Genomic DNA, 25,343 nt, shown 5'->3' with positions numbered 1-25,343 from the left:
ACTCAAAGTTATGGGTAGTTCTCACATGTGTCTTGGCTTTCACTTTTAGCAAGTCTCTCCTGGCTTTCTCCTGAGCATATGTAAGTTTCCTAGTCAGCCAAAGATGTGTGGTGAGCTTATCTTAAACCCTTCTATTGCTTTCTGATTTCCAGAATCTATTCGTTAAATTTCTAGCTACTCTGCTCCTTGTACTTGGGGTACAACCTTGGACTAGCAAAACTTTGGTTTTCCCCATTACCATTGGTAGCTGGCTTGCTATCCATTTCCACTCCATCCTCAGGTTGTATTTTCCCACTCAGGCCGGTAAAACTACCCTTTCTCAGTGACTGAAGGGGTGGGATAGAAAAGATGGGGACTGTCTCAGGCAAGGTCACAAATTTCTGCTGTTCTTACCAGAAACTTTAGGTGTTTAAAAAAAAAAAAAAGCTTCTCAATTTGTTGTCTGTCTTTGGTTGATTTCCAGTGTATTAAAATGTTTGTTTTTGATAATTTTGTCTAGTTTTATACTTGATTTTTATAGAAAGGAATTGCTGACATCTTCATACTGCTGTAATGAGAGGTCGTTTTTTTAATTTCAGTTTTTGTTATTGAGGTATAATTAACATGCCATAAAATTAGCCACTTTTAAAATTCACTGGTTTTTAGTATATACACAAATCACTGTATGTAAAAAATAGTGAAAGCTAAATAAGGTTACTATCTTATTCTAGAACATTTTCATCACCCCCCACAAAAGAAACCCCTTACTTATCACCCCTTTTTATATTTGAAATGTAAATTTTTTCAGAACTTTCAGATTCAGGTTCCTTTACATTAATTTGCCAGCCATTTTTTGAGCTCTTTCAACTGGACCCAACTCTTTCTTCAGCTTTTAAAAAAATTTTCTTTGTTTCCCTTCTGTAAATTATTTTGTATTTATCTTTTATCCCTTGGACTTGTCTTCTGTGTCTGGATATCCTTCATTTTATCATACTCATCTCTTTATTTCCTCAGAGTACTAAAACAATTTATTTTTTTTTTCATGGAAAGGCATTTTATTTTAAATATAGCAGGGTGTACATGTCAATCCCAAACTCCCAATCTATTCCTCCCCCACAGCCCTCCACCCTGGTAGCCATAAATTTGTTTTCTAAGTCTGTGAGTCTGATTCTGTTTTGTAAATCAGTTCATTTGTATCTGTTTTTTTAGATTCTGCATATAAGCAGTATCTCACATTTGTCTTTCTCTGTCGGGCTTCACTTAAGTATGATAATCTTCAGGTCCGTCCATGTTGCTATACATGGCATTATTTCATTCTTTTTAATGGCTGAGTAATATTCCATTGTATATATATGTACCACATCTTCTTTATCCATTCATCTGTCAATGGACATTTAGGTTGCTTAAAACAACTTCTTAAGCCCAATTTTTAATTCATAAATTTGATTTTCTAGGCCAAGATTTGCTGCCTCTGTTACCTTTGCTAAAATTTCTAATGGTTGGCACTCTTGATTTATTTATATTTTTAATAAATTTATTTATCTATTTATTTATTTTGGCTGCCTTGGGTCTTCGTTGCTGTGCGCGGGCTTTCTCTAGTTGCGTCGAGCAGGGGGGCTACTCTTCGTTGCAGTGCACAGGCTTCTCATTGCGGTGGCTTCTCTTGTTGCAGAGCACAAGCTCTAGGCATGCGGGCTTCAGTAGTTGTGGCATGCAGGCTCAGTAGTTGTGGCTCGTCGGCTCTAGAGGGCAGGCTCAGTAGTTGTGGCTTATTTGGTCCGCGGCATGTGGGATCTTCCTGGACCAGGGCTCAAACCTGGGTCCCCTGCATTGGCAGGTGGATTCTTAACCACTGTACCACCAGGGAAGCCCCGCTTTATTTTTCATTAAAGCAATCTCTACTGCTTTCAAATTATTGTCCTTTCATAAATTCAGTAGTCTTTTGAATATCATTAAAAATAAGAATTACTGTTAAAATATTTTTTATTTTATACATGCTTTTTTCTTTTCTAGAAAACTTAGTGTTGAGTTTATTTTTCCCTCTTTCCAGTGTTTGTATTTATGTTTGAATTATTATTATATATTTTTAATTTATTTTTTTGTTTTTCTTTTTTCTTCATATTTTTTATGTTTAAAAGAGTTTAGTTATGAAAAATTTTTAACATTTGCAAAAATAGAGAGAATAGTATAATAAACCCCCTCATTCCTATTTTATAGATTCAACAATTACTAATTCATGAACAACCTGTTTCATGTGGTCTTCTACCACTTTTTCCCACTAAACTTAATTATTTTGAAGCAAATCCTGGACATCTTATTTCTTTCACAGATATTTCAGTATTTATCTCCTAAATTGACTCTCTCTTTAAAACATAACCATAATGTCATTATTACACCTCAATTTTAAATTTCTTATGATCATTATTATATTGGTATATCCATAGGTTCTTCCTGTACCAGATTCTCTTCATAAATCAAAACCAAAACTGGCAAATGTCAGTTCTTTGAGATCTAAAACAATTTGTTTAAAAGTAGTCCTTTGTTTTAAGAACCTTATGTATTTGTATTTACATGGAAGACTATCTAAACTATATTAAGTTAAAAATCAAGTTGCAAAACAGTGTATCTGGTATGATTATACACTTCGGGGGGAAATTATTAGTATTCACAAATTTAAGAAAAGCTGAGGGAAAGTGGGTCTCTCACGAATGGATTACAAACCATGTTCAATTTCTGTTTTTTTATAGTAACACTTTTATTTTATAAGCAACATATAACACTTTTAAAGCAAAACCATGGTAAAGATTAAAGAAAAACAATGATCCATTAAAAATTGGGCAAAAGATATGAACTGACATTTTACCAAAGAGCTGATTTGTAAGGTAAATACGTACATGGAAAGGTGTTCAACATCATTAGCCATTAGGGAAATGCAAATTATAACTACAGTGAGATACCAGTATGCATCTATTAGAGTAACTAAAATAAAAACTAGTGAAAATACCAAATACTGGTAAGGATGTAGAGAAACTGTCCCTCATGTACTTTGTGTGGGAATGTAAAATGGTTCAGCTATGCCAGAGAATTTTTTGGCACTTTCTTATAAAACTAAGCATATACTTATAAAACTAAGCATGCACTTAACCATATGACCCCACAGTCACACACTTGGGCATTTTTCCCAGAAAAATGAAAATTTAAGTTCACACAAAACTAATACACAGATAGATGTTCATAGCAGCTTTTATTTGTAATAGCAAAAAAGTGGAAACAACCAAAATGGCCTTCAGCAGGTTAATGGTTAAACTCTAGTACCTCCATACAGTGGAATACTACTCAGCGTTAAAAACAAATGTGCCGTTGATACAACAACCTGAATGGATCTCAGGGGCATTACGCTTAGTGGAAAATGTCAACCTCAAAAGGTTGCATAATAAAGTTCCATTTATATGGCATTCTCAAAATGACAGAACTGTAGTAGAAAACAGATCTGTGGCTTCCAGGGCACAGGGAAGGGGAAGGAGTGTGACCATGATGGGATGGCATGCAATAGTTCCCTTTATGATGATATGGAACAGTTCTGTGACTGATTGTGGTGGTAGCTACACAAACCTATCAATGAGATAAAATTGCATAGAACCACACACACACACAAGTCAACGTGTGCAAGAAATGGTGAAAATGGAATAAGGTCTGCAGTCCAGTTAATGATATTATAACCAGTGCCAATTCCATACATGAAGTTCTCTGTACAAATTTTACAACTTCCTTTGATTTTATAATTATTTAAAAGTAAGAAAATTTTTTAAAAAGATAATTTTTAATGCCACTAGGCTTTCATTACAAGAATCTTAAAGTTCTAATCTTTTATTTATTTATTTTTTTTTTAATTAATTAATTAATTTATTTTTGGCTACGTTGGGTCTTTGTTGCTGTGCGCGGGCTTTCTCTGGTTGCGGCGAGCGGGGACTACTCTTCGTTGCGGTGCGCGGGCTTCTCATTGCGTTGGCTTCTCTTGTTGCGGAGCACGGGCTCTAGGTGCTCGGGCTTCAGTAGTTGTGGCACGCGGGCTCAGTAGTTGTGGTTTGTGGGCTCTAGAGCACAGGCTCAGTCGTTGTGGTGCACAGGCTTAGTTGCTCCGTGGCATGTGGGATCTTCCCAGATCAGGGCTCGAACCCGTGTCCCCTGCACTGGCAGGCAGATTCTTAACCACTGTGCCAACAGGGAAGTCCAGTTCTAATCTTTTAATCTAGTGATTTCACTTATGGGAAATCTGTCTCAAGCAATTTTAAGTATAGAAGACTCTTTATAAAAGATGTTCATCCAGAATTATTTGTAAGAGTGAAACAATAGAACTATTATTTAAAAAGTAAAACCAGTGAATTAATGTACCCTCCACTTAGTGAAATAGTATTATGGAACCATTAACGTAGATGAAGGTTTTGATTAAAAATACTTATAATTAATTTTTCTACAATGTTGCATGCATTTACTAGACAATAGTGAGTTAGACAAGCATAAGATGTATTGATGAATAAAACTGTGCAAATAGGAAGCAAAAATTCATGAAACTATCTGAGATAAAATCTCTAACCTTATTTCAAAACAACTTTATGTTCTAAGTGCTTTATGTGTATAAAGTCATGGAGTTCTCTCAGCAACACTGTGAGTTAGGTGGTTTTTTCTGACTCCACTTTCACACAGGGAAACTGAGGCACAAGGAGGTTAAATAACTTGCTCAGGGTCCCACGTGCTGCTATGTGGCAGAGCCAAGATTTGAACCCAGGCTTTGGCTCCAGGGTCTGTAGTCAGTATTGAACTGTTTCAAGTTTCTGATGGTTTTTCATCCCTTACTGCAGCAAGTTCTGCAGGATACTAATTGCCTACAATGGTAATAGATGTTCAGTGAGCTAAAAGGGAAAAGGGAAGGAGGAGTCTGTGGTTCAATAAATTTGTAGGTAAATGAAACTAGATATGTTTCTCCTTTTTATCAGCCTGATGTGGTAATGTATGTTGTGAACCTCTAAGAAGGGGTTATATTATGCAGAATGGACTCAACTTTTTTGATTGTGGAACCTTTTTCACCGCCCCCCCCCCTCAAGACCTCTCAAGGGACCAGTGTTCCTGAAGAATGTACCCTAGTTGACACTGGCCCATAGAAGAGTCCATGCTCTGACCCACAAAGGAATTCATATCTGGTCCCTGTCTGTCTTCAGCCTACACTGACCATCTTCTGACCCTTCTTCACCTCCTTGCTCGCCCCAGTCCCAGATCCCTGATTGTGCCCTGCATACCTACGCCTCTGCCTAGGGTGTTACTTACCAGCTGCCGTGGCGTCTCTGCCTGGCAGGTTGCTCCTTCAAGTATCACCTGCCTCTGTAAACTTTCCTTGACTCCCTGTGCATGCTCAGACATGCTTTCTGTGAGTATCTGTTGTTACCTTGTTCACTGCACTGTTATAGAGGTTGCCTTGAGAGTACATTTGTCTGTGGTGAGTCTTTTCATCTCTTCATATTTAGCATCTTCACCAGTGGTGTCTTCTGATAGGTAGTTGTAATTTCTTCCTTCAGCTAGAAAGGGCAAATATAGTTTAAAGAATGTTTTATTGTTCCTCTGTAGACTATCTCCTAATAACGATACAAATTATTTTGATGATTAGTGTACCTTATTTTAAGGAATACAGTGAATTTTATCAATTTATAGTTGCTGTTTTTAATTTCATTTTTATCCTTTCACTTTTTTTGGATAATGTTAAAAAGAAAAGAGATGAGGGTCCTATCTCTTCAAAGAGACAGCTGGAGCCTTTTGGTGCTATATAGTTGCGATTGTAACCCTAAAGTACTTATTTGCATCCCCTATGCCTTTCATGCTGCTCTGTGTGTACTGCATATGATCCAAAGGTCTTTTGTCTCTTTCCAAAGGCATGCCATGTACCAACAGAACAAAGAAGACTTCCAGGACGAGTGCACCAAGCTTCTGGTTGGCAGTATTGTCATAACCCGATACAACAATCGTACCTATCGTATTGATGATGTGGATTGGAATAAGACTCCAAGAGATAGCTTCACGATGTCTGATGGGAAGGAGATTACATTCTTGGAATACTACAGGTAGAGGGAAGAGACTGGGCTTGGGCCTGCGGGTTGGGGCCATAGTCTCCTGTTCTCTAGCAGGAGTGGCACACAGCAGGACACTTCAAAAATAATTGGATTGGTAATGGCATCCAAGATTGATGAGCTCATTTGTGGGATTTGACGTGAATTTGCTACCCTTACAGTTTTATTTCTTTCAGTACTTTTTGGAAGTTATTTCATAAATTAATCTCAGGACTTCGAATTGTGCTTCCTTTGCTGTTTTGGTTACAAGTCTGTTTGGAGAGATTAAATTCAAGTCATTAATCATTTGACTATCATTTTGCCTGTCTAGTTACCTAAGCCCTTTAACCTGATACAGTTTTTAAACAAATTCTTTCCTGGACTGTTATCCTATTCCTCCTCTATTTAATTGCAACGTTAACTTGAGCCTGCTTTTTCCAGTTATGTATATGCTATGGTGAGTTTCTGATGGATCCTTGACAAGGGTATAATGCAGATTGTGTACCTCAGTCCTGGTTAACACTTTGACTGTGATGCTGTAAGAGTGGTGATGCTGCTTCTGACTTTTTCCCCTGCCTCTTTTCGGCTCTAGCAAAAACTATGGGATCACAATAAAGGAGAAGGACCAGCCACTGCTGATCCACAGGCCCAGTGAGCGACAGAATAACCAAGGGATGGTGAGTTGGAGGTGGGGGGCAGGGTGTCAGGCCGATGCTTCCATCTAAGTTCTCCACCCGTCAGCCCCGGGAGCCGTGGGACCTATGATTACAGTGGAGCTACAATTACAGTGTGGTTGGGGAAAGCTGTGTAGGGTTTTGTCTGTCTCCTCTAGCCAGAGTTGCTTTTGCAGTCCCCTTAGTGAGGAACTAAACATCCATAGAGCGAGTTAGGTTAAGGAATAAGGAGAATTTACTGCTAAAGAAGATGAAAACACTGGGTCCATTAGGGAAGTTACAGACATTTTAACAGAACTGGGGGCCAGGGAAAAGTGCCTCAGTACCTGACTCCTCTGTCTTCAGAGTAGAGACTGAAGATCAATAGGTTAAGATGAGACAGAGACACCAGCTTGATAGGAGGTATTGTCTCAGCTTATCTGGAGGCCGAAGTGGAACAAAACTTTTAGTTTTTCTAGTTTTTTCTCTCCTTTTGACAATTTGAATATTTTTCTCTTTACTTAATACAACAGGCTATCGTGACTTGAGGGAGAAAAGGGTAAAACACTTGTAGTGTTTCCTGCCCTCTTCTCTGGGGTTTTGTGTTCCTTAGTGTGCCAGTGATACACCTGCAAGACCAGCTCTGGGCCTGGGAGGTCTTGTACTGGTCAGGGGAAGAAGATCCTCTTTTACTGCCTTGCTTTCCCTCTGTTCTCTCCTCAAAGCTGCTAAAAGGCGAAATCCTGCTGCTGCCTGAGCTTTCCTTCATGACTGGAATCCCTGAGAAGATGAAGAAGGACTTTAGAGCCATGAGGGTGAGAAGTGCCTGCTTTGAACCGAAGACCTTTTTGATAGCAGATATAGCTAGAACTGGGCCAGGTTTCCACGTCATCTGGGCAGGTTCATTTTTCCTCTGTATAAAGCATAATCTGTGTCCCTTCCCACACACTGTGAAAAAGCCGATCAGAACTTTCTTTGGAATGTTGTTACAATAGTAGAACGACTGAATTATAAGGTAAAAGGAAACAAATAGTTCTGGCATCACCCTCGCCAATGAGATGGATGACTGTAAGCTGGTCATATGACCATAAATGAGCTTCTTTGAGAGCACTGAATTTTTTTAACATTTCTGTAAACCTTCAGTTTATTTGAAGGGAGGAGGAGATAATGTAGCGAAAAGTCAACAAGTGAGAGGATGAAATTGAAGAATAGAAGTTTACACTGTGGGGCTCGGGGTGTCCTGGAAGTCTCATGTTGGGCACGGTCTTGTAGGAAATAGCTGGGAGGCAGAGATGTGTGCAGCAGCGTGGGTCCGGACCCCAAGGGCTTCACCTCCACACTGTCTGCTTGGGGCTTTCCACCCTCACACTGCTCTGCTGCCTCTCTCTCAGTCCTTGTCTGTCCTAGTTTTGGAACCCCGGCCCTGTCTCAGATGCCACGTATTGTTTTTAGTAACATAACGAGCTAAAGTGAATTTCTGTAAGAAATGTCTTTCATGTTTACCTTCTGATACTTCTGCTTTTAGTACGTAGGTCAAGGCTCCTTCCTTACAACTCTCAGTAACGTAATGATTTTATTATCTATCTATCTATCTGTATAGCCCCGTAGACTCACTGCCCTAATGACTGCCACACAGGGAGCAACAGCTGCACAGTTCATTAGTCCCAGAAGAATGAAGAAAGAACTCACTTACGTGATTCAGAATCTTCATACACACCTATTAGATATTCATTCAACAATAAATATTTAGAAAACACCTATTATGGGCCACACACTGGACCTAACAAGTGTCTTACGGTGACATTAAGTGGCTAGTATCATATGACGTAAAGTATAAGACTGGATGTGTTTTTCCATTCCATTATGTTTGCCTGCATGCCTGGCATAGGGCATTTTCGCCCCCCCCCCCAGATATTAAATAGATGTAATCAAGCCCCCTTACATGGCTTTGAGAAAAAGAATAAGATTTAGATGTCATAAGAAAAAAACAATGACAATTTTAAATACTTACTTTTAAGTATGTATGTATATGTATAACTGAATCACTTTGCCGTACAGCAGAAATTAACACAACATTATAAATCAACTATATTTCAATTAAAAAAAGCCAATTCTTTTATGGTTAAAATTTTAACCCTATACTTCATTCACATTCATGAGATATTCATTAAAGTCCTTGGAGATATTTTAAAATTTCTATAGATTTCAATGGGAAGGAGGTTTTCTATGGAAATTTTTTATATACATTAGGGTTTATTTAACCTCATACTGGAGAAAGTAATAACTTAGTATCTCCATTTTGATTCTATTTAGGATTTGACCCAGCAGATCAACCTGAGCCCCAAACAGCACCATAATGCTTTGAAATGCTTGCTACAGAGAATTTCAAAAAATGAGACAGCCAACAGTGAACTGACACGTTGGGGACTCTGTCTGCAGAAGGATGTACATAAGGTAAACCAGAAAATATGATGGTAGGAAACAGCATTAACCAAAGATTTTAGAGCTTTGTGAGACTAGGTGATAACTTCGTATCTTGTCTTTATTTTGCAGTTTTTGCTTTATAATTACACTTTTTTTTTTTTGGTCCTAGTCATAATACTTGAATTTCCTTGACTTAATTTGCTAGTATCTCTTACAGATTTTCTTTTGTATTTCCCAGGATCTGAGCTGTTAATTTCCAGTCAAGCAAAAGGAATATTGACTTAAAATTCACCTCACTGTTAGTTTTCCAACCCAAATTATTCTTAAAGTTCTCTATGTCTTTTTCCTTTTTTCCCCCTAAGTTTTTCTCTATCTTTCCCAATAATTGTGTTTCTTTGAATATACTACTCTCATTCTTTCCATAGGCATAAAGTCTCAGACTTGTACATTTTAATTTTCACATGGCCCTTTCTGCCTGCAATTTGCCTGAGTCCATTCTGTTGTATTTTGTGCAGCGTGAGCCATAGTGCAGAGGCAGCATGAGGTGGTGGTGAAGTCCTTGGCTTTGAATCTTAGTTCTACCACTTGCCATCTTGGCTACTTGGAACAAATTGCTTAGTATCTCTTAGTTTCTTTATCTGTGAAATAAAGATAATGATTGAGTTAAAGGAATTAAGTGGTAAAATCTTCAGCATAATATCTGACACATAGCAAGTGCTCAGTAAATATTAGCTTTTATTACTTTTAATTTTCTTTCTAGGTTATACCAAAATAATTAATTCTATCTTTTCTCTAGTTCTCTTGCACTCTGAATTGACTCCTTGTTAAAAACTGTTTCTTTTTTCTTTTTTTTTTTTAAATAAAAGTAATGGAAAGTCAATAAGGAAAATGTGGGTACTGTAGAAAATGTAAAGAAGGAAATAAAAACATCAGTAGTTTCATCACCCAAAGATAATATCTTAGTGATTTATTTTAGACACATAAAAGATAATATTATTTTCAATATATTTTGTTTCCCTAAACTTTTTTTCTGTGAGGATGAATCTTTTCTTTTTTCTTTTTTAAAAAATTTTTTTTTATAAGTTTATTTATTTACTTATTTAATTTATTTTTGGCTGCGTTGGGTCTTCGTTGCTGAGCATGGGCTTTCTCTAGTTGTGGCGAGCGGGAGCTACTCTTCGTTGTGATGAGCAGGCTGTTCCTTGCGGTGGCTTCCATTGTTGCAGAGCATAGGCTCTAGGGCATGCGGGCTTCAGTAGTTGTGGCTCGCGGGCTCTAGAGCGCAGGCTCAGGAGTTGTGGTGCATGGGCTTAGTTGCTCTGCAGCATGTGGGATTTTCCCAGACCAGTGCTCAAACCCGTGTCTCCTGCATTGCCAGGCGGATTCTTAACCACTGGGCCACCAGGGAAGCCCAGGATGAATCTTTTCTTAAAAAATTGTGCTTATAACTATATATGGTTTTGCATCTTCTTTTTCATTTATTATTATATCTTGAACATGTGTTCATGTTATTAAATATTATTTGAAGAGGCAGAAAACTTAAGCCAGAGAAGAGAAGAGTTTATCCATAATCATGCTGTATCAGAATAACCACTGTTAACATTTTGGTACATATCCTTCAGTGTTTTTTGTCTGTGTGTATGTGTACGCACACAATCACATGCAGCATGGTTTCCTTTTTTTTTTTTTTTTTTTTACTCAGTTTATTTAGAATTTTTTTTCCATGTCATTTAATATTTTTCTAAATATTTTAATGGCTAACAGATATTCATTTTATTAATAATTTCCTATTCTTTTACATTCAAATTGAATTTAGTATTTTCCTGTTATAAATAGTGAATCTGTGAACATCCTTGTAACTAAATCTTTGCACATGATGTTTATTTTCATAGTCAAATTTATGGAAGTGTAATTGTTAGGTCAGAGGACATTTATGTTTTTAGTACTTTTTATTATATATTACCAACTGCTTTGTAGAAAGGTTCAGTTTTTTACTTTCATAAGCAAAGGTGAACATTCTTGCTAATACAATTGCTACAATTGCAACAATTGCTAAAGCAATTGTTATTCTTTGTGTTAAACTTTTATAATATTAAGAAAATCATTAAAATTTTTTTTGATTATAGGTAAAATAAGTATTTTGTTACTTTTTGAAGAAAGCAAGGAGTAGAGCTCATAAAAAGTAAAAATCCTACATAATTACATATTCCCCCAGAGATACTCATTACTCAGTGTGGACTCATTCAGTTTTTATAATGCGTACATTACTATTTATTTTTTGCAAAAACAGGATTATATTAAATGCACTTAGAAAGTTATTTTAATAATGGCAAATATCCATCATATTGATATGTCATCAAATTAGTTATCTTCTTATTTTTGGATATTTAGATCTAATTGGTTCATTATTATTAACTTTAATTTGGTCTTTCATTATATTTATGCTTTTTTTCCTGCTTTTCTTTTGTATAAAGTGTAATAGTAGTTTATGTGCAGCCTTATTAAGAAATATTCTCTAATTTTCTACTTAAATTTTTCCCTTAAAATCTTCTTAAAGATTATTTTCCTGTTCACCTTGTATTTATAGGCATTTTGCATGAATTCCCTGGTTCTAAAGAGACAGTGTTTTCTGATTCCTTTCTTGGGGACTATGTTGGAAGCTTCAGTAATTAGAGAGCAGCGCCTATCAAAATTCACCTGTATGTGTGTCCAGAGTTTTATTGACGTGGACTCTTACTGCTAACAGTTGCATTTTTCTACCATTTTCAGAAGTTATGACAGGGACAGGTCTATATGGTAGAGTTGACCAGGCCCCAGAACAGTATCAGCGTTTTTCTAAATAGTGTTTACAGATGGTTCATGTCATAGGCACTTTATTTTCTGTTTAGATTGAAGGACGTGTTCTGCCAATGGAAAGAATTAACTTACGGAATACGTCATTTATCACATCTCAGGAACTAAACTGGATTAAGGAAGTAACCAGAGACCTTTCCATCTTAACTGTAAGTGACTTGTGAGGTGGTAAAGAGAGGTCCAGTATTCCTAGAAGTGTGGAAATTAGGAAGCAGGAATTATTTAGTGTCCTCTTTTTGAGAGGAAGTACCAACTGAATTCCCATCCTGAATTATTTGCTAAACAGAGGTCCTTTGAACAAGAGTGAGTTGATGAGTTGGTAGAGGGAAGCCCTTTGCTTGACCATAGACTTAGGACAAGGAAATAAACTGCCGTGGTAATTCATTCAGTGCCAGCCTATTACCCACTCTCTCTTTGTTCTTCCTTCTTCTTTTCTCTTTCCTTCCTCTTTTTCCCTAGGGTTTCCATGAAAGATATAAAATTAAAACAGTTTCCCACCAAGGCAACCAAAGAACAAAATGGTATATAATTATTTTTAAATGTTTTTGGCTCACCTGGTCACTATGGCCATGCATAAAGTACACACATTTGTTTCTAAAACTTTTTTTTGAAATATATTTAAAGAAAAAGTACACTTATGTATATAACTTGATGAATTTTTACAAGTTAAATAAACCTGTGTAATCAACACTGAGGGTTAAGAAACAGAACTTTACCAGTGCCCCAGAAGCCCCACCCCCATGCTCCTAATTACTACCTACCTGGCACCCTTACACAACCCAGAAATGGCCACTATTCTGACCTCTAACAGCACTGATTTTTTTCAGCTGTGTTTGTACTTAATATATACATGAAACCACACTGTATATATTCTGTCATGTCTGACTTCATTTCTTCAGCCTTGTTTGGTAAGTTTCTCCATACTGTTAGGTATAGTTACAGATCTTCGATTCTCATTGCTGTGTAGTATTCCATTGTGAGACTGTGCCACAATTTACTTATCACACACATCTGCATTAGTAATCGGCATTAGATAAGACAGGACTCAAGCAGAGAGAGTGAAAAGCAATTTGTTCTTTAGAATAACATCTCCTGATATGAAGTTGGAGTGTTGGGGAAGTTGTGGGAAGTACTAAAAATAGCTTGTTGTTGCTCCTAGGTCCCCATGCATTTCTGGGCGCTGTTTTACCCAAAGAGAGCAATGAATCAAGCCCGAGAACTGGTGAACATGTTAGAGAAGGTAGCTGGCCCCATTGGCATACGCATGAGCCCACCAGCCTGGGTGGAACTGAAGGATGATCGCATAGAGACCTATGTCAGAACCATTCAATCCATGCTGGGAGTTGAGGTAATAAATTAATTTGAGTAAATTTTCAGGATGTCCATTCTGAAATGCTTGAATACTTGATTTTAAATTATCTTGGGTATTGGTCTGCTGTTGATGATGTCCAGGAATCTGTTTCTTACTCATGTGCACGTGAAATACCGAATTAACGAGGTAGTCGTCATGCCCTTTGGTTGGTTTCGCTTCTCTCCTCCTTTGTTGGCACTCTCACTCACTCCAGCGTTCTGTTCCTCACGTAATTGACTGAGATAATAGCTGACTTAACTTCAATTTGTTATCTATATAGAACATGTTGTGCTCAGAAAGCAATTTCCTGGGCCAGGTGCTGTCTTGCACGATTCAGTACTGAGCTGTCACAGTCTGGTCTGGCTCAAGATTCAAATTGCTCCGGTGATGAACTTGGGAGTGGGCCCATCAGCTTGGTCCAGATAGCCGAACGGGACTACTGGAGCTGAGCAGGTCATAGTGTTCACAACTCAGTAGTTCAGGCCTGCAGTTCTTATCTGTTCGTACATAAAACAGAGGAAGAAGATTAAGGAGGGAAAAAAAGCAGACCAAGGGCTTCCCTGGTGGCGCAGTAGTTGAGAGTCCGCCTGCCGATGCAGGGGACACGGGTTCAAGCCCTGGTCCGGGAAGGTCCCACGTGCCGCGGAGCAACTAAGCCTGTGAGCCACAACTGCTGAGCCCGCGTGCCACAACTACTGAAGCCCGCGCACCTGGAGCCCGTGCTCCGCAACAAGAGAAGCCACTGCAATGAGAAGCCTGCGCACCGCAACGAAGAGTAGACCCTGCTCGCCACAACTAGAGAAAGCCCGCGCGCAGCAACAAAGACTCAACGCAGCCAAAAATAAATTTAATTAATTAATCATAAAAAAAAAAAAAAAAGGCAGACCAAAAGTTTTTGGAAATAACTAGTCCTTGAATTGAAGAGTCAGTTCTTGTGAGATCAATACTAGAATTAATATTCTAGTATTGACTAGAACACAGGTCAGTCATGACTTTCTCTGTTCATCCACCGCTCTGGGTGTGTCATCTTGTAGCAGCACACTCATGTTCTCTCTTTCTTTGTATTTTCTTCCTGACTTCCCATGCCTTCTTACTCTGCCATGGCCTCCCCCGGGCCTGATCATTGATAAAGTCTGCCCTGCTTTCAAAAGAAAAACCCAGCTGAGTACCTCAGCTCCCCCATCTCATGAGTTGGCCTGTTCTCTTTATGAGAGTGCACTGCCAACAATCTTCACGTAGCATGGGTATGAGTTTCATTCATAATGTTGACTCCTATTGGTCTTGCTATCTCTCTGCCATCTTTAGGGCATTCTGTTTTATTATTCTCTTTGTTTCAGGGTCATAAACTCAGATGTCTACGGGAGTGAAGTGGGCCAGGAGGGGGGACTCTAGGGAACTAAAGAGAGTAAACCCCATGACTGCAGATAACAGCCCAGCATTGTCAAATTGATTTTTAGTTTGTTTATTTTTCAATAGAAGCCAAAAGTCTAGATTTGCATATGTGTACACCTACCTATGTTTAAATGTTAATTTTAAAAAGACTTGTGAATCATTATAGGGACTAACCACATCTGTTTCCTAGATCCAGCCCACAGGCTCCCAGCATGCAGCCCATGTTCTGTGTGACTTGGGAAGTTCTTTGATCTGATTGCTGGAACATGTGTCCTCTGAGAAGTCTTCATTTAAAATTAATCTTGATTTGGAATAGCATACTGTTGATTTCTGTTTCTGTCATGAAGCGTTGGCAACTTTATTTCACTTGTGTGCGACTTTTCCTTATTCAGATTTTGAAGGATCCTCTGTTCTTAATATCAGATCTCTTAAGCAGTGAGAGGTAGAAGATGCCGATGTAAGATATTCTGCTGGCAATATCATTCTCTCTCCTAATCAGAAAGTTAGGAAGATCTACTTATGGATTTGGCAGTAGCTTCATTTCCTCTGCATTTGGCTCTGAATCCTTTCTTCTGGTATTGTATCCTGTGTTTCCTAGTTAAAGTTCTATGGCATGAATGTAATAAGGTGTTTAATTTACTAAAGAGAGTGGCAAAAAACATTATAGTGCATTGAAAGCATCAACTAATAAGAAACCCTTGCATATTTTTAAGCCTGGTTCTTTTCCAGGGATCTTAAGTGTCCTAATAAATTAATCAGGTAATCAGGACCAGCTCTAGGTAACTTACGGTAACATGTTATGTAGCTAAGCAAAGAAGCCTGGAACCCAGCAAATGCTCACTCAGGTTCAAGGACCTTTTTCTCTGTTGGAATGTCCACTATCTTTGTCTCAGTCCCCTCTTTACCCTAAAGGTCCTGTGGCTTTGCAGACTCTTGAACTGCCCCTGACTGAAGCCCTATCAAGGTCCGCTCAGAGTTCCAAAGCCTGACTTCTATATACTTTATCTCCTCAAGGGGAAGATACAGATGGTTGTTTGCATCATCATGGGCACACGTGACGACCTCTACAGGGCCATTAAAAAGCTGTGCTGTGTGCAGACTCCCGTGCCCTCGCAGGTGAGTGGAAACTGGGCAGGAGGCACAGAGGGAAACTCTAGCCTCCCTTGAGGCTTGGAAAAGAGGGACTGAAGTAACTATTAGAAGCCAGCATATGTAGACGCATCTGGTGAAACTTTCCTGTTACAGTAACCTGAGTAATAGCAGACGTTCTTTGTAAATGCTGCTTTCATGTTCCCACATGAGCACTTTTGCTTGTTCATAGGTGAGTCGTCAGGTGGTTCACACGACCGGGTTCTGAGAGTATAGGCTTCCCTTTGAAAGGAGAAAGCTGGTTTTCCTACGGAGGTTAAATTTTTTTTTAATCTGCATGAGATCTTTTTGAAAGTTTTTGTTGGCTCGTTGTTTTTTGGTTTTGATTTGTGTCATGTGGGTGCACACACACACAACATGCCTGACTAGAAACCCTAGAATTAGAACTGTTAGTACAAAGTGTATTATCTGCCAGCTGGAGTTTCTTAAACAAATGTAGTACTTGCTCTAGAATTGTTTACATTGTTTGTAAGGTTGATAGTGTCCTCTTTCCCCTCTATTACAGGTCATCAATGTCCGAACCATTGGCCAGCCCACCAGGCTTCAGAGTGTGGCCCAGAAAATTTTACTCCAGATTAACTGTAAATTGGGTGGTGAGCTCTGGGGAGTGGATATTCCTCTGGTGAGTGATGCTGAGATATGTCTTCATTCAATTCAGCATCCCAGAGAGTCCTACCTAGCTATTTTCGTAATTTTCCTCCTAGAATTTTCCTCATTCTCAGTGCTTATAGTCTGAGTGGTTCATTGCTTGTTTTTGTATAGCCCACAAGCTTAGAACGGTTTTCACATTTTTAAGTGGTTGAAAAAAATAAAAATAAGACTAATATCTCCAGGGCTTCCCTGGTGGCACAGTGGTTGAGAATCTGCCTGCTAATGCAGGGGACACGGGTTCGAGCCCTGGTCTGGGAAGATCCCACATGCCACGGAGCAACTGGGCCCGTGAGCCACAACTACTGAGCCTGCGCGTCTGGAGCCTGTGCTCCGCAACAAGAGAGGCCACGATAGTGAGAGGCCAGCACACCGTGATGAAGAGTGGCCCCCGCTTGCCGCAAGTAGAGAAAGCCCTCGCACAGAAACGAAGACCCAACACAGCCAAAAATAAAAAAAAATAAATAAATAAAAATAAATTAAAAAAAAAAGTAATCATTTAAAAAAAAAAAAGACTAATATCTCTAGACACATGAAAATTATATGAAATTCAGTTTTCAGTGTCCTTAAATGCATTTTTATTGGAATGTAGCCACACTCCTTTATGTACTACCTGTGGCTGCTTGTGTGCTGTAATGGCAGAATTGAATAGTTCCTCCAGAGACGGTGTGGCTCACAAAGCCTAAGGTATTTACTTTTTAGTCCTTTACCGAAAGTTTGCCAATCCCTGGTCTTGACGATCTCTGACTTTGTTCATAGCGTTTAAAAAATATCAAGTTGATTGCACTCTTTCTCTTCCTTTCCCAGAACTTATTTTCATATGTTGCTTTGGGGTTCAGATAACAATTAAAGATGGGGTGATGTATTGCTTGGATGTTTTGGTTTGTGTTTGTTTTCTAACCCAGAAACAATTAATGGTGATCGGGGTGGATGTTTACCACAACCCCAGCAGAGGCATGCGCTCCGTGGTTGGCTTTGTCTCAAGCATCAGTCTGTAAGTACCACTCCTGGCTCCATTGTGTTTGGTTACCTTATTTTAATGCCTAATCTAACTGTAAATCCAGAAAAAATTTTTGAATATTTAATATTATAGTAAAAGTATACTGAAATTCTTCCTTCTCTATCTTCCTATGGTATTAATTTGTACAATCTCTTATCACATGTGTAAGTTTGTTCCCTGGCTACAATGTAACCTCTTTGAGAATGGGGTCTGTGTCTTGCTGGTGGTGGGTTTTTTCACCTAGAAATGAGGGGTTTTGTTTGTTTTTTCTGATTGTAAAAATAAAGCACGCTCATGCAAAAATCTCCAGAAATTTAGAAAGTGAAAATTCCTCATGGTCTATCTTTTATTAACCGCCACCAAAGATTTGGAGTATATATATACTTTTAGGTACTCTTTTATGCACATATTAACATATAGGTAGCTGGTATACACATACAAGTGGCACATTACTATGTATACTGTTCCTCATCTTCTTTTATGTACTTAAACTGTATATTTTGGTCATTTTCCCGTATTGATGCAAATAAATCTCCATCAATTCTTTTTAACTGCTGCATGGAATTTATTATATGCTATAGCACTATTTATTTAACTAGTCCTCTGTTGGTGGATATCTAGGTTGTTAAATTTTTTCAATTGGAAGCAGTTTTGTAGCAGATATCCACAATTATGCCTGTGTTTTTATATTCTGTAGCTGGCTTACATGTATCTTTTCCCTACATCAGTGCGTGTTTTTACATGTAACATAAATGTGTTTGCTGGGTACTTATGCATGGAGAAGCCTGTGTATGCTGACATTCAGCTGTGGGCCTTCCTTTGTGAGTGTGTGTTCATCTTTCTCTCTCTCTCTCTCTAACTGCCTCTGCCCCAGCACCCTCACAAAATGGTATTCACGAGTGGTATTCCAGATGCCTCATCAGGAGATTGTGGATAGCCTGAAGCTGTGCCTGGTGGGCTCCTTAAAAAAGTTCTATGAGGTGAGGAGAACAGCAGTTCTAAAGTATCAGGGTTTTTAAGGACTACCTTCCTGATCACTTTAAGAGGAAGTCTGATTTAGTGAGAGGGATCCCAAATCGAAGGTGAGTTTCCTAAACAGACTGACAGGCAGCTCAGAAGGACTGTTTTCAGGCTTCTACTTGTACAGAGCAGCTTAAAGAGCTCAATGCTTTGATTTGATTTGGTAAGTAATGATTATTTCCCTGGTTGTCAGCCTAATGCCTGTGTGTATAATCTTCAGGCCCTTATCAGGAAAGTCAGGGTAAATTTTAGTAATTAAAGCAGCTTATTAATTTTCTCAGCTTTTTATGGCTGTCATTAGACGCTGGTTCTTTTCATTTAGGTTCAAGACCAGTGCCTCCCTGAAAATCACCCCTAGAACTCCAAAGAATGCTAACCATGGAGAATTGCTGTCATTAAGCTGATATTGGGTGTGGAACAATGAGCAAGCAAGGTACTGGGTTTTGCCTTGGCCAGTACATCAAAGGAAGCACTGATAAGTGGCTTTCATTTCTTAGGGTTCAGTGTTAGCCCTTTGCATAGAGATTAAACAGCAAGAAATTTAATGATTTCGCATGATTAAAGTCAATCTCTAGAACTCCACCTTGTTTCATTTTAGAATAATGTTTCCTGTAGTGTCCTTCCAGTAGTTTGGTACTGTTTCAGTATTAGAGATTGTGTAAACCAGAAGTTAAATTTTTGTCCCTATAGAGGTCCATGTGATATGCTACTTTGTTACCAAGTCCCACCCACACCTTCCTTCTTGTTGTTGCTGTTGTTTGCCTGCAAAGTTGTGTATGTCTATTCAGCCCTAGCTCAAAGATTACTTCTGTGAAATCTTTCTCATTTCCCCTCCTCTGCTCCATCCCTTAGCTAGACTTATTTCTTTATGGTCCTCTCCCAAGGCCCTCTGTTAACATTCTGTGTAGTGATTATCACATCCTGCCTTTTATTAGTTGTTTGTATCCTTATTTATCTCTCCGTCTGGGTTGTAAATTACTTGAGCACTGTTTGGTTATGGATGGCTCTGTAGTAAATTACCCTAAAACTTAGTGACATGCAGTGAGCATTTATGATGTTCACTGTCAGGAAGTTGGACAGGGCACAGTGGGCTCCAGTTCCTCTCCATTTGGGCCCCTTCATGTGGTCTTTTCACATGAGCTAGTTTGGGCTTCCTCACAGCATGGTGGCTGGGTTTCAGAGCTTGAGCATTCCAAGAGATTGAGAGAGCCAGGTAGAAAACGTGTTGCCTTGTATACCTTAGTCTTGAAAGCCATGTAGCGTCACTTCCACCGCACTCTGTAAGCCAGGTAGTAGTATCATTGTGGATATGCCTGACTTTTGGAGGAGCCAGTATGAGGTAGAGGTAGACTTAAAGAAACAACCGATATGCTCTATAAGGCCATTACGTATATTCTGATATTTCTGTACTAATTACTCTTTCCCCCCTTCATCTGTTATAAGGCACTGTTTGTACCTTACAATAAACTGTGCAAAACTCTTTAGCATAGAAGTTAGCTGGTGGTTAGCTAGTCCTGTTCTTTCTTCAGGCCAGTAATTTTTCCATTTATATTACATCCTGAGGAGGCTATAACCCAATTTCCCAATATATTTGCTTATCAATATTGGTATTATCATAAGACTTATTTACATGGTATAGTTGAATCTTACCAACAAGGTTAGTTGAATCTTACCAACAAGGTCACCCTACATCATGATGCAGGGTGGTAGTAGACCTAACCTGAAATATAAGAGTCAACAGTGGCACATTACTAGAGACCCATGCAGGCATGAATAATTAGTTCAGTTCATCGTTATATTGTAAGACCAAAATATCTCCCAGAGCCATGCCACTTAAGTTTGCAGGCTTCCATTCAACATTGTCAGGTTCTGAAAGCAGCAGTTCATTCGCCATTTCAGACATTGGTATACTTGAGCTAACAGACAATGTCATCTCTTGCTCTGAGCGTCTTTTAAGGCACCAATGTAATATTGTATTTTCCTCATTGCACAACGATTTATTCATTCCTTTATCCTCAACTACCATTCTTCCTTCTCTGTATTTATACCCAAACTTTTCCACCTTTAAATGGAACATTAGGTTTAGCCACTGTGCTGGTCTAGGATGCTGCCAGCAATACTAGTCTAGCAGTTGCCTCCCCCTCAGTCCACTGCCATCCACACAGGGTAGGATTACATAGGTCAGAACGAGTGGGCTATCTCACCTCCTAGGCAATATAGATGCGTGTCCTGTGAACCTCAATGTTGCCTGAGGGGGTGAAGGCACAGTCCACCCCGTTAGGCCCTTAGGAACTCTAATTACAGTTTCTTGCTTAGGGATTGTTATGGGTTGAATTGTGCCCCCTTAAAAAGATATTGAAGTCCTAACCCCAGTACCAGTGAATGTAACCTTTTTTGGAAAGAGTGTCTTGGCAGATAATCAAGTTAAGATGAGGTCATTAGAGTGGGCCCTAATCCAGTATGGCTGTGTTCTTATGAAAAGAGGAGATTTGGACACAGAGACACACACACATAGAGGAAAGACAATGTGAAGACACAGGGAGAGCACCATCTACAAGCCAAGGAACACATGAGGCCACCAGGAGTCATAGAACGATAGATTCTCTGTCACAGCCCTCAGAAGGAAACAACCCTGCCAGCACTTTGATGTCAAACTTTAGATTCCAGCACGGTGGAACAGTACACTTCAGTTAGTGGTACTTTGTTATGGCAGCTCTAGCAAATGAATGCATGGTTCATCCCAGCTTCTAGCACCCAAAGTTGCAGTCCTGGTCCGAGAACCACTGCATCAGGTAGTGAAAAAGAGGGTTAACGTCATGTGGGGGAAAACAAAAAAAAAGTATTGTCATAGCAGCATCCTTCCCCACCCCTTGTTCTTTAGATCCCCCAGAAAAGGAGAGGAGTTTATCTAGTGGGGACATTCCCTTTGGCCCCTGTCATGTTGAGTATGAGTACACACTCATAAAGTCATGTAAGCTAGCCCTTCACACCTTTATTCCCTTCATTTTAAACAATAAATGTTTCAGTTGCTCATTCTAATTTTCTGTCAAACTGTTACTCTGGGAATGAAAGTGTGTTCCTTGGTCTGAGGAAATGTGACTTGGCAGTCCAGATTGGTATAGTGTCTTCTGTTTTAGTTCTTTTATAGTATTTTGAGAATTTGTATCTACCAGCAGATATGCAAAACCCAGTCCAGAATAGGTGTCTGTTTCTGTCAGGAACAATTTGTAATCTCCTGGAGCTGCAGAGTCAGTCCAATTTGCCACTGTGTGCGGGGCCTTCCCCTCAGGGAATCTGCCCCCAGAGCCATCTGCATTCTCTGTTCTCTTGGCAGACAGAACAGTTTATTGGAATTTTGCACTTCAGAGGGTATGAGAAAAATATGTCTAGATTTAGCCCATTTCTTCACTGCTACAGCCCTCAGTGTCCATTCATTTCATGGACCCAGGTACCGCTCGAGCAGACACACCAAGATATCTGCTTGCTGGTAACTACTTTCTGATCCTGGAAGGAGGTAGTTACTCCCCATTCACCCTTCTCCCTACTTCCTGGTAACATCTAATCTGCTTTCTTTCTGTGGATTTGTGTATATTATATAGAGATAATCATAAAATACATGATCTTTTGTGTTTGCTTCTTTTATTGATCATGTTTATAAGGTTCGTCTAAATTGTAGACTATATTATTAGTTTGTTCTTTTTTATGGATGAATAATGTTCTATTGTATGTTTATCCATTCATCATTGATGGACATTTGTACTATTCCCACCTTTTGACTATTGTGAATAATGTGAATAATACAGGCTGTGAACATGCCTGTATATGTATTAGTTTGAGTACCTATTTTCAGTTTTTTCAGGTATATACCTCGGAGTGAAATTGCTGGGTCATATGGTAATTCTTTGTTTAACTTTTTGAGGAACCCTCAAACTGTTTTCCACAGTGGATGCACCATTTCACATTCCTATCAGCAATATAGAAGGGTTCCAGCTCCTCCACATCCTTGCCAACACATCTTATTTTCCTTTTTTTAATTGTAACTCTTGTGAAGTGGTATCTCATTATGGCTTTAACTTGCATTTCCTTAATGACTAATGATGTTGTACATCTTTTCCTGTGCTTATTGTCCATTTGTATAACTTGTTTGGAGAAGTCCTTTTGAGTCCTTTCCCTGTTTTTCAGTTGATCTATTTGTCTTTTTCTTTTTGAGGTGTAAGAGTTATTGTTTTTGTTTTTACATATTCTGGATACAGAACTCTTGTCTGATGTACGATTTGCAAATATTTTCTCCCATTCTGTAGAGTGTCTTCACTTTCTTGATAATGTTATTTGATGCACAAAAGTTTTAAATTTTGATGGAGTCCCATTATCTATTTTTCCTTTTGTTCCTTGTGCTTGTGGTGTCAGATCTAAGACTGTTGCCAAATTTGAGGTCATGAAGATTTACGCCTTTGTTTTCTTCTAACAGTTTTAGAGCTTTAGCTGTTACATTTAGGTCATTGATCCATTTTGAGTTACATTTTGTATGTGGAGTGAGGTAGAGGTCCAACTCTACTCTTTTGCATGTGGTTATCCACTTGTCCCAGCACCACTTGTTGGGGAGACTATATTCTTTATAGAATGGTATTGGCACCCTTATTAAAGATCAGTTAGCCCTGGATGTTTGGGTTTATTTCTGAACTCTCAGTTCTGTTCCATCGGTCTGTATGTCATCCTTAGGTCAGTACAACACTGTTTTGATTATTGCTTTTTAGTTAGTTTTGAAATTAGGAAATCTGAGTCTTCCAGGTTTTTTTTCAATATTGTTTTGGCTATTCAGAGCCCCTTGGAATTCCATATGAATTTGAGAATAGGCACTTCCATTTCTGTAAAAAGGGCCATTGGATTTGCGATAGGAATTGCATTGAATTTATAGATCACTTTGCAAGTATTGTCATCTTAATAATATTCACTCTTGCAATATGTGGACACAGGATGTCTTTCCATTTAGTTAGGTTGTCTTTAATTTCTTTCAGCAATGTTTTGTAGTTTCCGTGTTCAAGTGTTTCACCTCCTCAGTTAAATTTATTCTGGGTATTTTATTCTTTTGAAGGCTACTGCGTATGGAATAGTTCTAATTTCATTTTTAGATTGTTCATTGCTGATGTATAGAAACATAATTGTTTTGTGTGTTAATCTTTAACCCTGCAACTTTTCTGAACTTAACTAGCTTTAGTAGATTTTTTTCCTCAATTCTTTGGGATTTTTCTATATATAGAATCATGTTATATGCAAATCAAAATAGTCATACTTCTTTTTTTCCAGTTTCGATGCCTTTTATCTATTTGTCCTGCGTAGTTGCTCTGACTGGAACTTCCAGTACAATATTTAATAGCAGTGGTAAAAACAGGCATCCTTGTCTTTTTCCTGATCTTAGGGGGATAGTTTTAAGTCTTTCACCATTGAGTATGATGTTAGCTGTGGGTGTTTCATAGACTCACTTTATCATGTTAAGGAAGTTTCTTTCTGTTCGTAATTGGCTGAGTGTTTTTATAGTGAAAGTGTGTTGGATTTTTATCAAATGCTTTTTCTGCATATTAAGTTTATAACAGTCTCATTCATGTTAATACGAAATTGATTTCAGTAGTACACAAAAAATTTGTTCCTTTCTGGTACTATGGTGTCCCTCTTTCTCTGTGCTAATTTTATTTTATTTTATTTTAATTAATTAATTAATCTTTGGCTGTGTTGGGTCTTTGTTGCCGTGCATGGGCTTTCTCTAGTTGCAGTGAGCGGGGGCTACTCTTTGTTGCAGTGGCGGGCTTCTCATTGCAGTGGCTTCTCTTGTTGCGGAGCATGGGCTCTAGGCACGTGGGCTTCAGTAGTTGTGGCGCAAGGGCTTAGTTGCTCCGTGGCATGTGGTATATTCCCGGACCAGGGCTTGAACCCGTGTCTCCTGCATTGGCAGGTGGATTCTTAACCACTGTGCCACCAGGGAAGTCCTGTGCTAATTTTATATTAGGGTTTCCAGAGAGACAGATCAGTACAGGGTGTGTGTGTCTCTCTCTGTGTGTGTGTGTGTGTGTGTGTGTGTGTGTGTGTGTATTTTGAGGAATTGGCTCATGTGATTTATGGAGGCTGGCAAGTCCAAAATCTGCAGGGTGGGTCAGCAGGTTGGAGACCCAGGGAAGGGCTGATGTTGTAGATCAAGTTTGAGTTTATCCTAATTGGTATGTTTTAGTCTTCTTGAATGTGTCAGTTAACTTAGTTAACTTTTGAATCAAATTTGGGAATTTTTGGTCCACTATTTCTTCGAACACTCTTTTGCCCCTTTCTCTCTCTCCCCTGCTACTGAGACTCCCAATTATTCATATATTGTCATGCTTGATGGTGTCTCACAGGTCTCAGAGGCTGCATTCATTTTTCTTCCTTTTTTTCTTTCTGTTTCTCACACTGGATAATCTTGATTGATTTATCTTTTAGTTCGCTGATTATTCCTTCTGCCTGATCAAATCTGCTCTTAAGCCCCTCTGGTGAATTTTTCACTTCACTTATACTTTCTGATTCCAAAATTTTTGTTTGGTTCTTTCTTACAATTTCTGTCTTTATTGGTAGTCTTTACTTCGTGAGATTTTCCTTAAGGTCTTTAGATGTAGTTTTCTTTAGATCTTTGAACATTATTTAAAAATGGTTGGGGGCTTCTCTGGTGGTGCAGTGGTTAAGAATCCGCCTGCCAATGCAGGAGACACAGGTTCGAGCCCTGGTCCGGGAAGATCCCACATGCCGCGGAGCAGCTAAGC

General features: G+C 38.8%; 1 protein-coding gene across 1 annotated transcript in view; it reads left to right on the top strand.

Annotated features, from left to right (window-relative positions):
• PIWIL2 (piwi like RNA-mediated gene silencing 2) overlaps positions 1 to 25,343 on the top strand; it is a 94,394-nt gene that overhangs the window by 39,527 nt on the left and 29,524 nt on the right. Inside the window, exons 10-19 of the mRNA XM_082402596.1 lie at positions 5,901 to 6,089; positions 6,667 to 6,751; positions 7,453 to 7,542; positions 9,041 to 9,181; positions 12,040 to 12,153; positions 13,164 to 13,352; positions 15,762 to 15,863; positions 16,402 to 16,518; positions 17,450 to 17,538; positions 18,419 to 18,524. Of these exons, the coding sequence (XP_082258722.1) occupies positions 5,901 to 6,089; positions 6,667 to 6,751; positions 7,453 to 7,542; positions 9,041 to 9,181; positions 12,040 to 12,153; positions 13,164 to 13,352; positions 15,762 to 15,863; positions 16,402 to 16,518; positions 17,450 to 17,538; positions 18,419 to 18,524 (1,222 nt within the window). The remainder of the gene's footprint in view (positions 1 to 5,900; positions 6,090 to 6,666; positions 6,752 to 7,452; positions 7,543 to 9,040; positions 9,182 to 12,039; positions 12,154 to 13,163; positions 13,353 to 15,761; positions 15,864 to 16,401; positions 16,519 to 17,449; positions 17,539 to 18,418; positions 18,525 to 25,343) is intronic.

The sequence above is a fragment of the Balaenoptera borealis genome, assembly GCF_965194805.1.
Source record: "Balaenoptera borealis genome assembly, chromosome: 8".
NCBI classification, from domain to species: Eukaryota; Metazoa; Chordata; class Mammalia; order Artiodactyla; family Balaenopteridae; genus Balaenoptera; species Balaenoptera borealis.
This window is presented reverse-complemented; position numbering and strand designations above follow the sequence as displayed.